The sequence below is a fragment of the Eurosta solidaginis genome, chromosome 2 (genome assembly GCF_040869045.1).
Source record: "Eurosta solidaginis isolate ZX-2024a chromosome 2, ASM4086904v1, whole genome shotgun sequence".
Classification (NCBI taxonomy): domain Eukaryota; kingdom Metazoa; phylum Arthropoda; class Insecta; order Diptera; family Tephritidae; genus Eurosta; species Eurosta solidaginis.
This window is the reverse complement of record NC_090320.1, coordinates 308,020,908-308,035,403: the sequence shown is the minus strand read 5'-3', so window position 1 is coordinate 308,035,403 and position 14,496 is coordinate 308,020,908. Positions and strand designations below refer to the sequence as shown.

General features: G+C 35.8%; 1 protein-coding gene across 9 annotated transcripts in view; it reads left to right on the top strand.

Moving 5' to 3' along the window:
- The window catches only part of LOC137241431 (serine-rich adhesin for platelets), a 54,434-nt gene that overhangs the window by 7,608 nt on the left and 32,330 nt on the right, over window positions 1-14,496 (top strand). For 7 of the 9 annotated variants that reach the window (XM_067769024.1, XM_067769027.1, XM_067769026.1 and 4 more), the window contains one exon: window positions 8,907-9,733. In XM_067769024.1, coding sequence (XP_067625125.1) covers window positions 9,122-9,733 — 612 coding nt within the window. In that variant the 5' untranslated portion in view covers window positions 8,907-9,121. The remainder of the gene's footprint in view (window positions 1-8,906; window positions 9,734-14,496) is intronic. The other 2 variants (XM_067769030.1, XM_067769029.1) reach the window with 2 other exon arrangements.

The following is a 14,496-nucleotide window of genomic DNA, read 5'->3' as shown; positions in this document are numbered from 1 at the left end:
GTGTTTTTTATATATTAAGATGTATCATACCTCAATATACCGAAGAAGAATTTAAAATAAGTATCAGCTTGGAAAAAAAGTTTGAAGATAAAAAAATTGAAAAATCAATTATTACAAAAAAAGGGCAGGCTTGCTAACGAAATTTTCAAACTTTTACTAGAAATAGCTTATTACCTGCATCTACGCACTTTTACAAAATCTTTTATGTAAAAGAAGCCGATTTAACCGATTTAGTCCATTTTACTGAAATATTTCCTGTTAAAAGGCATACATGTGCACCAAATTTTTCGTCGAATTATGGCTCCCGAAGCATTGAAAATTGCTTAGACAAAAAAGGGGCGGTGCCACGCCTATTGAATGTTATAAAGCCACTTGGGAAATGAAATACCATTGGTATAAAGTTCTTTTTTTGCAAAGATATAGCTTATTTTATTCGTCCACGACCCTCTTAAAAATCTTTTATATAAAAGTGGGCGTGGTCCTTAGCCGATTTCGTTAATTTTTCTTCAAAGCATTCCTTATGATAAAGGCAACCTCTGCCGAATTTTGTTACGATAGGTTTAACGATTTTTGATTTATAATTAATAATATTTGTAAAATTGATTTTATCACAAGTGGGCGGTGCCGCGCCCTTTAAAATTTTTTTTTTCAAATTTTTATCAAGTCTCAATACTGGACTCGTCAAATTTCAATATTCTAGGTGTATTATTTACTAAATAATCAGGTTTTTTGTGTTTTCCAAAATGTTATATATATAAAAAGTGGGCGTGGTTATCATCCGATTTTGCTCATTTTTAATACCAACCTATCTAGTCCCGATAAGATTGTGTACCAAATTTGGTGATTGAGATCTCTCAATATTTACTCAAGTTATCGTGTTAACAGACAGACGGGCGGACGGACATGGCTCAATCAAATTTTTTTTCGATACTGATGATTTTGATATATGGAAGTTTATATCTATCTCGATTCCTTTATACCTGTACAACCAACCGTTATCCAATCAAAGTTATAATACCCTGTGTACAAGTACAGCTGGGTATAAAAATTCAGAATGTTCATATCTAAAAAACAGGCTTAGCCTGTACCTGTATAGATAATCACTACATCAATTTTTCTACATAGAATATAAGGCGCGATATACCTCCGATATACCTCAATCTTGCGTCGCGTTCCTTTTAATTTTGTTCTTCAAATTGGAGGGACTGGTCCTATATGTTTTACGACCACTTCCAGCGACATTTGTAAGGCAGTAGAATTTTCACTTAGAAGCTTTCCATGACAGAAATACACTCGAAATTAGTGCCGAGGGTCGACCCCCCTTTGAAAAACTGTTTTCAAAATGTTCTATGTTGCTTGGCGCGAGACTTGAACCCAGGTTTTTTGGTGTGGTAAGGGCAGTACGCTATGCTATATAGTATAAGGGAAAATCGAGATTTTAAATCTGGATCTCGGTGTGCTTTTTCACTCAGGTTTCCCTAAGGCCTACTCTAAGTTAGATTTTGTAAATCGATATGCTAAAGATTTTAAAGATATGTACTTACACAAGGAATATTCTCTATAATTACTTAGTGTGGTCAAAATTGGAGTATGCTTCCATAATCTGGAACCCGATCTATGTATCACACTCCCGCAGAGTGGAAAGAGTACAGAGTTGTTTCATTACCCAGCAAACACAGTTTCTAACGTTAGAGAAATATTGTAGTTTTACATTAGAATTCTAATGTAGTTCTCTCATGCATTTCGAATCGAAAACTAGGTTAGAGAACTAGGTTAGAATTCGACTGTGAAACGATTCGAATAACACTAGAAATGCGATGTTATGATTGTTGTCACAGTTATCGATTATTTGCACGACATGATCACTCATTCCTAGTGTTATACAAACAAAATAAAAATGGTGGACATATTACAAGTTGCGAAATAAGTTATTTTTATTTATTGTAATAAATACTAGTAAGGGAAAATGAAACAAAAAAAGTTAAAAAAGGAAAGCGAGCAGATTATTGAGGTGCTATTTGAATGGCATGAAGAAAACGCTTCCTCATCCGTACCTCAAACCAACGCTGAGCTCAATCTTTATCCAACAAACATTTAGGTTAGAAAAAGATTAGAAAACGAATCGAATTCTAATTTCTCTAAGGTAGAAGGTTCGAGGACGATTTGCGAAACTGGGACTTCCTTCTCGATATCGAGAAAAGGGTTAGAATTCTAACGTCAAATTCTAATGAGTTTCTAATGAGAATTTTTGAAGTGATGCGCAATTAAGTTCAATTATTTAAAATCAGCCAAATTTTCATTGTTTCATTATATCAAATACGTTTATTTGATTATTATCTTATGTATTAAGAATGAACATATTTCAAAAGCTTTTTCTATTATAATAAAAAATCAAACCGTACTTAAAGATTGAGCTCAGCGTTAGTTTGAGGTACGCTTGCTTTCCTTTTTTAACTTTTTTTGATTCATTTTCACTTACTAGTATTTATTATTATAAAAAAAAAAACTAATTTCGCAACTTGTAATATGTCCACTATTTTTATTTTGTTTGTATAACACTAGGAATGAGTGATCATGTCGTGCAAATAATCGATAACTGTGACAATAATCATAACATCGCATTTCTAGTGTTATTCGAATCGTTTCACAGTCGAATTCTAACCTAGTTCTCTAACCTAGTTTTCGATTCGAAATGCATGAGAGAACTACATTAGAATTCTAATGTAAAACTACAATATTTCTCTAACGTTAGAAACTGTGTTTGCTGGGTAGGGTTTGTTTTGCAGCGACTTCATTTTAGTGAGCCCATCTTATCTTACCCAGGCCGGTGTATGCTTATTGTCTCTAGTCTCCAGCTTGCAGAAGGACTATTCATTCTCTTATGTTCGTTTTGGACATTCACAATTATTGATTCTCCGGATCTTCTCGGGTTCCTAGACTTCAATGTACCTTCACATCCTTAAGATGCAATTTACCCTTCCATATAAAAATCACAAAATATAATTATTATAATTTTGGGCACATAATGAGGGCTTTAACTAAGTACATATGATAAAATCTTTAATAATTTTGATTTAGACTTGTTTTTGTCAAAGCTTATATCTCATTACCATTAGTTTTTAAATGAATTTTAAGATAGTTTGTCTTTAGTACTAAGTCAATATTGTTATCTAGTCTGTAAAGTCGATGTAGCCATAACTCAAATAAAATGAAATAAATTTCGCAGGTGTCCCGTACAAACAATTTATTTTTAAACTATACTTTTTTGTACGAATAAACGTATTTAAATATTTTTTTGTTATTTTACCAAACTGTGATACAGCAACTACCAAATGTAGTATTAGTTTTATTTTTTAAATATTAATAGTTTGCTGAATTTTCACCTGACTGACTGGTGTGCGGTACAAACGGATGATTTGTTGCATTTTTCACACACATATACAAATATAGCAAGAGCAGGTTTATTTTAAGCCCGCTTATATTAGCTTAACTTGTATGTATGCTTGCTTGTAACTCTCTAGGCTAGGCGAGCAAAGGAGAGTTAGAACCATCTAGCGGCAGTTATTGAAAACTCGGGGCAGTGGTTAAATAAAATGCTACAAAAGGAGTTGTGTAGATTGTAGATACTAAAACGGAACCATATTTGCGTGTTATTTAGTTTTTTTTACACTATATTAGTTACCAGGTCGCCGTTTTCGTCCTGACAGAAATTTCACCCGGACTTGGGACCGAATTTTTGGTAACATTTTAAATTTTTCCTGTACTTTGTGCCGAATTTTCGATTGGATAACAGCCATGTAGCTTTATAGATCTTTTATTGCTTAAACTTTGGACTGGATATGAAAACATTTCGGGAAAGAGTGAAGTCGATTGTCCTCACTCCATTAACTAATATCTTTCAACCATTCAACCGCCGCCTGACTGAACTGCAGCTTAAGCATGCTTCCTCACCCCAGCGGGTTAGGGGATCAGAATATACCCGCGGTAGGTATGCCTGTCGTAAGAGGCGACTAAAATACCAGATTCAAAGAGCTGTGTAGCGCAACCTTTCAGGTTGCCAGCGCAAAATATAGCTTCTCCAAACCCAATTGTCAACCTCACCTATCCGCGGCGAATCCTGTTTCACTAACAGACGAGGCTCTGGCGACCCCAAGCTCCTCATGGAACTTGGAGGTAGGGAGGGAGGGAATGGCCTGAAGGTTTAATGTGGCCACATAAATCGTTCCCGAGACGGTCGGGCTAGCACCTTAATGGTGCTATGGCACCGGAGCGTACCGGATTTGTATCCGGCAAAGGACCATCACATCGATAACACTCCCCAAAGCCTTCGGGGAGCAACCTTATCGCCACAACAACAACAACAACAACAACATGCTTCCTCCAGAATTTATGCTGCTTTCTTCACGGCTGTAATTTCCGCCTGAAAAACGCTGCAGTAATCTGGTAGCCTGTTGGTTGTACTTATATCGGGATCGACAGAGTAAACAGCATGTGTTTAGTATTATCTACCATTTCCGCATCCGGCTCTATTGTTGCCCCAAGATCTCTCTTAAAGCTTAGGCACGGGACCATATATTCCGTTTGCCCGATATTAGATGGCGCTATCCTGCTACGGTCATATGGCCTGCACTCAAGCTGCCCCGGGGCCTTAAACCTTGTTGCAAATGCCATATTATATTACAATACCTTTATTTGAATGAAAGTTATTGCAAGCATACGTATGCTGTCAGTCTAATAAATAATTTGGCATCTAGGTTTGAACTGAAATCGAGATATTGAACATAACGTGTTTGCATCTATACTTTTCAACATGTTTTTTTTTTTTGTCAAATAAAAGTTAAAAATAGACTAATTTTTATGTGATCTTGCTTTATGCAAAAAAAAATTTTAAACTGTGATTCCTTATACGCGAAATTTGTTACAAAACCTATGCAAGAGCAGTATCTGCAATATTATATGTAGATCTTTGGAACAGGAAAGTAGTCGTAAAAAATCTGAGAATGTTTTTGAAAAAAATCGGCCATATCTGGGTAGATACGGTGTTTTTTATTGGGAAGCCTGTTATATGACTTGATTTCCTACAAAAAGTGTAGATACTGCTATGATTTTGTAGATACCCACAGTTTACATTAGGATTTGTGGAAAATACATACATATGTATGTGTAGATACATACATACAGTGTGAATTTAAAACCATTATAACTTTATGTCTATATACATTTTTTCAAATATTTTGTATTGTATTGTATTTATTTGCACGAATGAATTCGCATCTAACCGAATACCCGAGTATTACCCGGATCCTTATAACCCGAGTACCCGTGCATTACCCGGGCATCATCCAATCTAGTTTTGAGAATTATTTTCGCTTGTCTGTTTTAAAACAATTTGTAGAAAATTATATTTTTAGTTTGATTAAAGCTTCTCCTTTAATTTCTGCCCCTAGTACCTTTCCTTCTGTCTGAAAGCTTGATGAAAAACTATTATATATGTGTATGTATTTAATTAGCGAGACACGCTCATATTGTTGTTTTTTTTTTATTATTTTGTTTTTGTTGATATTAGAGAAAATCTACAAAATTTGCACACGACCAAGTTTTGAATTTCACTTCTACACAAGCTCCCGAAAAGCTAGCTTTTTTTTGTAATTCTTCTCTGGGTTAGGTTAGGTTGAACTGGCCGGTCCATGAGGACCTCACACAGACTGTATGATTCCGTGGTGTTACCAGAACTTTGCTTTAACGACCAAACTGAAAAACCCAATCAAGAACCGGGACCTATGTTATAAAATAACTCCGTCTTCTTGGCAAATACTAGAAGCATCCTAGGACTTAAGCCACTTGCTGCTTTTAGATCTGACAGCTGTATCACTCCTAATAGCTGGAGTCTTAGCCTGGCAAGCGCAGGGCACGAGCACAGAACGTGCTCGATCGTTTCCTCCTCCAACCCGCACTTCCTACATCTACTATCACTGACCAAGCCTAATTTTAAGGGGTGTGACGCCAGAAGGCAGCGTCCCGTCAGAATACCCGTCATGAGTCTACAGTCCTCTTTTTAATGATAGAAGCAACTTTGTTAGTCTAAGGTTGTAAGATCTACACATAATCTTCGACACTTAACAGCCTCGCGCTTGAACCCACACATTTCCCGCTTGGTAGATCATGTGCACATCTCGCCTTCGCTTAATCTCGCCCAGTCTAATTGGAATGTCTACAAAGCAAGCTTTAAGGGATGCGCCCTTTTTAGCTAGTTCATCCGCTTTTTCACTCCCATCTATTCCCTTATGCCCTGGGACCCAAAATAGATATATGCTTCTCCCTGTCCCGATTCTCTCCAGAGACTGATTACACTCTAACACCCATTTAGATGCTGTACTATGCGAGATTATTGCCTTAAAGAGGGGCAGGAAACTGTTATTCCTTCTATAATATAATTCCTTGCAAAACTATTAATTTTATACTGTTTTCACACAAAAACTTAATGATCTCATTTCGCCTGCTAATGAAATCGTAAATTTTTTGCTTTCACACAGAAGTAACTGCTCGATTAGTATGAAGGATGAGACAGACAATCATGGCGGAACGATACAAGGTGGGAGCATGGTGACATACCTACAAACATAAAAAAAATTTCATGTACTTGTAAATTCGATGGACAAATGTCAAAATCGTACTGCGCCGGTAGTTGATGTATCAAATCAAATAAAAAAGGTTATAATCAGCTGTTCGATGCGGCCACCTTGTATCGTTCCGCCATGCAGACAATGACATTTACTTTGACAAATGACATTTTTAAGCACTGAACACACCAAAAACTAAGAAGCGGAATGCTGCCAACAGAGTTGCATTGTGCTTTTGACTTCATTAGGCATTCGATTAGCTACTAATGAAATAATTATAGATTCGAATTTTGTAGGGAAGATTGAGCTCAATAAGCGTCTTAATGTAGAAAACTGCCTTTGTTATTCAATAAGCCGTCTGTGTGAAAACAGTATTAGACTTTTAATATATTTGGATCAAGATACAACTTATTTTCGGATTTTTATTACCTGAGTCCGATAAAAAAACTTTAATTAAAAATTTTTTTTATTTCGGATAAGCCGTTTCTTTGTTATCAGGCCGGACTTTTATTTTGGCCTTAAAAAATAAAAGTCTTGATTCAACTTTTTTTTCCGGACTTTTATTTTTAAAAGTCCGAGTTTAACTAGTTCTATCAGACTCTAAAAATAAAAGTACAGATTTTGCTTTTATATGTGGACTTTTATGGAAAAAGTTCGAAAAATATAAAGGATGCATGATTCGACATGATATTGCCATAGGGATACCTGAAAATCCAAACATTTTCACCTTGGACAATTTTTTTACCAGGACTTTTTCGACTCCGAAAAAAAATGTTATTTTCCTGGCCTTAATTGCTGCTTCACTGTCAATAGAAAAGTTAACACGGTTGCAGCTTAAGCTATTCTTCTAGCTTTATGCAAACCACTGTATTTCTCCAAAAATTGTAATAAATAACTCCTTAAAATATAAATATTGCCTATGAATCAAAACTACAATTTAGTGATGGCGTGGTTCCATTCATATATGAAGGTAAACCATTTGATTCAACAAACCTTGTGGCAAACGATGTATTCGATTATTGGTTACCACCAACAAACCATAGCTAATATGCATACTAGGGCGGGTCAATTTAAAAATTGCTCATTGCTCTATGAAAATCGTATTCTGGGGATCAAAATAAGAAGCTTTGCCGAAGGAACCATATCTCTAAAACGAATTCTGATGTCCCCCCTTTGGGTCGAACTTTTGGGTAGGGGCAATTTCAATCCTACCTACTGTGTCTTGTGGTGGCTTAAAAAAAACAACACAAGCAATTTTACGATCTGCAATTTTGTCACAGCGATACCTTCATTTTTTAAAACGGTTGAATAAAAAACCCACACAACTATGTTTACGACATGCAAATGCATCACAGTGATGCCTTGGTTTTAAAAGGGGGTTGTAAAAACGCTAATTTCTAATAATTTATTTTAATTTCTTTTCTATTACTAAGTTAAATTCATTTTTTCATTTACATATGTTCTGACTAAATAAATTTCTAAAGAGAAAAATAAACTCAAAAAAGAAAAAACATAGGCATTTCAAAGTGGGATTTTTCAAAATTTGCCCCTATGATCCAAAGGGGGGACATCAGAATTCATTTTAGAGGTATGGTTCCTTCGGCAAAGTTTCTTATTTTGATCCCTAGAATATGATTTTCACACAGCAATGGGCGATTTTTTTGCCTCCCCACAAATCGACCCGGCCTAATACATACCCTAGCCAGACTGTAACCTATTAATTTATGATTTGAGGATTTTTTTGAATTTCATAACCAATTTTGTTTTGTGGCTCCAGTCATCGATGGCAATAGAAATGGTTATGCTTGTAGTATGATTATTACAATTCCCCTAGGCTTTGCCTTCCAAACGGTGCACGGATTGCACCCGGAATGCAACGATTGCACGGAGTGTAAAGTCACAGCAACAAAATACACGCACAAAGTTATATGCGGTATTCCTCTTAATCCTCTCATTTCAATCACGAAAAGATTGAGCAATTGTTTTTCATATTTTGTTATACATATGTATGTATGTATGTATGTTAATGTGCCACATTTTTTACGCTTCTTACTGATGCATTATGCTATAACTTTGCAATGGGGTGCCCTCGTAGTCTTGTAGGTATATTTACGTGCACCTTGCAAGACACGGCAAATCCCCCTATTTTTTATGACTTTGTATCCACCAAATAATGGTTAATGTGATGAACAAATATATAATCGGAGTGCTTAAATCATACGTATATCTTCAAATATGTATATATGTATGTATCTGTGTTCATATGGTGTTTTTTGATATGCATAGATTAATATCAAATACCTTCTAAAATGAGAAAAAGTAAACAAAAGCCAAATGAAGACCAACGATAAAAAAGCTTTGCATTTCTGAGAACATTCCTTCAAACCAACTTTTATTCACGAAACGGATTTCGCCTAACGGATTTGAGTTCATATTCTTAGGTATATCTTAATATTAAACACCAAAGCGCCGATTAACATTTCCCTACTCTTATCGCGCTGATGCAACAGCCGCAATCATCCGCATTGCTGGCGCCAATCAACTTCAATCCGACCGCGCATCCGCACATGCTAATCAGTACAAAAATCATGGAATGGACTAACGATGATGCATTAGAATTAATCGAACAATATCGCATACATACGGAGCTATGGAATCGTGCTGATCCCAAATACAAAGACAAATTATGCCGTTTTCGAGCGTGGTCGGAAATAGCAGAACGTTTCGGATGTAGTAAGGCTGAGGTGGAGCGCAAAATGAATGTTTTACTCACACAATATAGGCGCGAAAAGCACAAAATGCTTGTAAAACTATATCAAGGCATTCAACCAAACCCGTCCAAGTGGTACGCATTTAAACGATTCGATTTTATGGAAGCAGGAGGTGGTGGCAGTGGACGGTCATCAAGCAGATCTGGTACGAATGGACATACCGCAGTAGCTACAGCTGCAGCAGCAGCAGCCGCAGGCTTAAACGGTCTTAACGCTTATGATGCGACAACGACAGCATCGCAGCAAACGACAAGTGCAGCCGTTGCAGCAGCGATCTCAGCAGCTGGGCCGAGCACTTCTCATCATCGGCGCATGAAGAAAGAGATGAAATATTTTGGTGCGGTGAGTATCTACCAATGACACATCACTTTATTTTCGAGAAAACATCCTAGAGACTCATATGTACATACATATGTATGTACGTATGTATATCCCTACCCCTATATGGATATATGTGTTATTTCCTCTCCATATAGCGCATTGCAATCGTAAACAAGCTAATTACTTACCCAGCACAAAATAATATTAGTTTGGATTACGTCTGGACTACGACGGTACAGCTTATACTTTTCTTCCCGTAATTGGCACATTGCAGCCGACGAATGTTATTGCTGAAGTGCTTAGCCTGAAGGGGCTAGGTCTTCTTATTGAGCCGGACGAAGTATTGGAAATAGGGATGCAACATTGCCAAAAAAACATAGATGTTTTTCGACATCGATGTTAAAAAACATCGGTCTAAACGTCGATATTTTTCCAATGTTTTCATTTTAGATCAAACAACCGATATAAAGTATTGCCAGAAGTTACTTTTTAACTTTGAAAGTACGGGCTTTTCCATACTAACTCGCGCTAAACGAAAATGGGGTTTGAATGGAAAATCCCATTAGTGTAACGCAAATTTCGGTGTAAAATTATCATTAATTACAAGCCAATGGGTTGAAAAACAACACACACTTTCTTAATAAAATAGGAACATTTTTATATACATATGTATTTTTAGGGATTTCCTTCAAGGAACTTTAACATTAATTGCACTCATCAATATGATTGTGATGCACAGGTACAAATGTTACTTGTTTAATTACATAAAAAGTTTTGAGATCGAGTTTAGGAAAATAAGCTTTGACAATCTACTTCCGGAAAGCCTATTCCTATCCTGAGTGACGGTTTCGGCAGCTTCTGAGAACAGGCGTTCACTTGGCACAGATGTGTCGAAGTTGGGGAGGTATATCCTTGATATATTCGCAAATTTTGGGAACACGGATTTCATATCCTCCCAAATTTCAATACCATCTTCTTTTGTTGGTGTAACGGGAGACGAAAGGTACATATGAACTTCAGTTTCACCAGCATTTTTCGAAACAGAAGGTGAGTCATATTTCATGTTCTTGCGAGTAAATTATTTGTGATACTTTCAGATGTCAAATTCGGAGTCAACATTATCAGATCCGTCAGATATTTCACAATCAGCTACAGGTTCGCTGTATTCTCGCACATATTTATTTAAATAGTTAATTAGTTTGGCTTTGGCCAAGGCATTTTTGAAATGCATAAACTTGAATCTAGGATCTAGAGCAGTTGAAATCGCAAGAATCGCAGAATGTTTCAAATCAGCAAATCTTTTTAGTAAATTCTTTTCAATTTCCTCTTTGAAATTCAAAATTATTGTATTCTTCGGTTTAATATTTTCAAAGACTTCATTGACGCAATTTACTAATGGAATGACTGCTCACCGTTACGTAGCTGTCTCCAGAAGCTTCTTTTGTTAATTTTTGAAATGGACAAAGTAATTCTACAATTTCTTTAAGGCAGTCTACTTCGTGACTTGAGGTCATTGCGGGAGCTAGGGGTCTAGTCAAAAGTAGTGCTCCTACAATGGGCACCAATTCAATGAACCGCTGTAACATGTAAAAGCACGAATTCCACCGTGTGCGAACATCAAGTATCAATTTTTTGATTTGACCTACTTTTAACCCCATCTCCTTTTGTCGTTTTCTTATTTCGTCGCTTACACTAACACTCTTTTTTATGAACTTTACAATTTCTCGAACTTTATTTATCAAATCGGCGCAGTCCCTTGAATCGTCAATAGATTTAGTTACGACTAAATTAATCCTGTGAGCAAAGCAAGGAATAATTTTTTTCTCCAAACATTTCACGATTGACTATCACCGTGTGGTCATTATCTGTAATGATTGCCGAATATATGTCTATACAAATGTTCCACTCTGCGAAAATATTTGTAAGCTTTTCTCTTATATATGCAGGTGTATGGCGTTCTGTCAGTTCAAAAATTCCCAGGGTTCCACTGAGGAATCTAAGCGTATCCAAAAAATGTATTGTAACACCTACAAATGAAATGATCAGCATTATTTATATACGCATTAAAAAAATTACTCATTTTCTCGTATTTATCATCAATCCTAGCTTTTATAGCCTCTCGACATGGTACTTTGTATAGCGGCAAACTTGTTTCATTAACTGCGTAAACACTTTACCTTCCACAGTGGAAAATGGTCTGTTGTCAATGATTATAAAATTTGCTATAGCATCGGTAATTTTATTGAACTTTACTTCATCATGTGTGGTTATGCTTTTTATTTTGTTAATGAAGTCATCACATGACTTTACTGTGAACAAGTGTGCGTGATGTACTCGTACCAGCAACTGAGTTTTTCGATACACGTACAGGTATACCGCTCTCAGAACTGCTCGAAGGATTGACGTCTATGCAGCTACGCGCATTTGAATGAGCTTCGGGCTTACTTAAACCACTGCTATCAGGCGTTGCATCATCTACGTCTATAACGTCAGTAATAGCCACTTTCGCCCGCTTGCTTGGTAGCTCTGCATTTTAAAATTCAAGTGAAAGTCCTTTGTGCAGATGACCACGAATATTAGATGTATTGCCTGACGTTTTTAGGTTCTTATTTCATAATTTACACACAGCCTCTTTATCATCAATTTTGGAAAAATATTTCCAAATTTTACTTTTCAATTTTATGGGAAGTATTGCTTCCTGTATAAAAGCAAACTAAAGATTAACAAATATGCACATTTAACTTATGCACAGTTTATATATAACTTACCAACAACGCAATGGATACAAAAGAGCCCAGGTGCTACCAACAGAAAATATTTATAAAGCTTACTAATGATGCAAACCCAAATTTCAAAGCGCGTTTTTTTTCTATAAATAGTTAGGAGTGGATGTTGTCGATGTTTCTCGATTTTTTATCCGATGTATCGACGATGTATCGTCTAGCTAATGGGGAAAACATCATTGTTTCGAAAACATCGATGTATCTTTTGCATCCCTAATTGGAAATATTTTCCAAAATAGACAAACAAAAAAGAATTTAAATAAATCTCGCTTCTTCATTGTGCCATTTGAAAATAACACGGGAACTCAAATCGTTTTCCTTCTCGTTATTTCATAGACGAGTGTCGCCAAGTTAAACTTGTAAACACAATTTTTTTTAAGACTTAAGGGAATGCAGTTAGTTGATTAAGATGTCAAACAATGTTTTATAAATCAGTAAAAATAGAACATTTAGTAAGAATATTAATAATTTTACCCTTTTAGCATAGAATGGAGAACAGAAAACGAATTCCAGGTTCCTTCAGAAAAAACAGGCATGTACATATGTAAACTTGGCGGCCGCGCAGTCCTGGGTTAGGCCCGGCCAAAGTTACATCAACAATTTTGAAAAAAGTTTTTTCATTTAACTAGAAAATACAAGTTTTTCTAAGCGGGGTCGCCCCTTGGCTGTGATTTAGAAAACACTCCGAGTACATTTCTGCCTTGAAAAGCTTCTCAGTGAAAATGTATCAGCCTTGCAGCTGCCGTTCGGTATCGGTATAAAACATCTAAGTCTTGTCTTGTCAATTTATACGTAAAATCAGAAAGGAGCAAGACGCTAAGTATTTATTTGTTTGTTATTTTTATGTACATATATTTACAAAGAAACAAGCATAATAAGTACATATATGTATAATAAAATTTCAAATATAACTTTTTCTTATGTATTTAATTAGCGAGCTTTGCTCATATTGCTTTATACAATGGTTTTTGTAATTGATATTAGAGAAAAATTGTAAGTTTACAAACGGCGATGGACATGTCCTAGTAACCATCGCCGTTTGTAAACTTACAATTTTTCTCTAATATCAATAACTTGTTCTTACTTGCGGGGCGGGGCCACTGACTACAGTTGCTTCCAATGTTGCATTAACCAATGGCTGTGGGCTTAAATGTCATTAAACACAATACAAGTTTAATTACCTCTCTGAATGGTTTTGTTTAATTTAATTGGAGTATATTGCATACAACTCATTGAATCTTTCGCGTATTCGCCGTCGCCAACTTGTATATCCTAATAGATCTTTCCTATTACTTTTATCTGACAAACTCTCAGGACGGCGCCACCTGATGTCAGCATTCACGGACCAGCAGCATAAGTGGCTTTATGTGCTTTATTTTCCTTTTTTGAGAAATATTTTTCAATTACCTACTCAGCCAAAGTTGAATTTCTAGACCTACGCGAAAAGCGAAGTTCTGTATCATTTCAAAATTGTGGCTGCCAACTAACTATTTGCTTCATGACAGCTAGTACTTTATATTGTTGTCTTTCACCATAAAACAGATCGTTCTTGTCCTTTTTTCTATAAAGCCAAGGTCGTCAGTAATTTCAGGTTTTATTAAATATTGTTCCAGAGCAGCTAAGTTCCGCAGTTTATGCTATTTTACCGAGTAAAAATTAAATAATTGCACGGTAGGAGGCACCTTAACAATTACGAAATATTCCAGAGATATGCTGCAACTGCTGTTTCGCAAAAAAAAAGACTTAATTTTTTTAACCATTTTTCTTTTGCTCAATTTTCCGTGCTCAACGTTTAATACTAGGTTCAAACACACACCAAATTGGCAATTTATACTGTTTAGGCAATTTATTACGCAATTTGTCATATAATAAATTGTAATAATAAATTGCCAATTTAAAAAAAATTGCGTAATAAATTGTTTCAAACTGCAAATGCAACATTGTAAAGTGTGTTTATTGAGTATACTTAAACGTCAATTACGCATGGCTGAACTATATGGT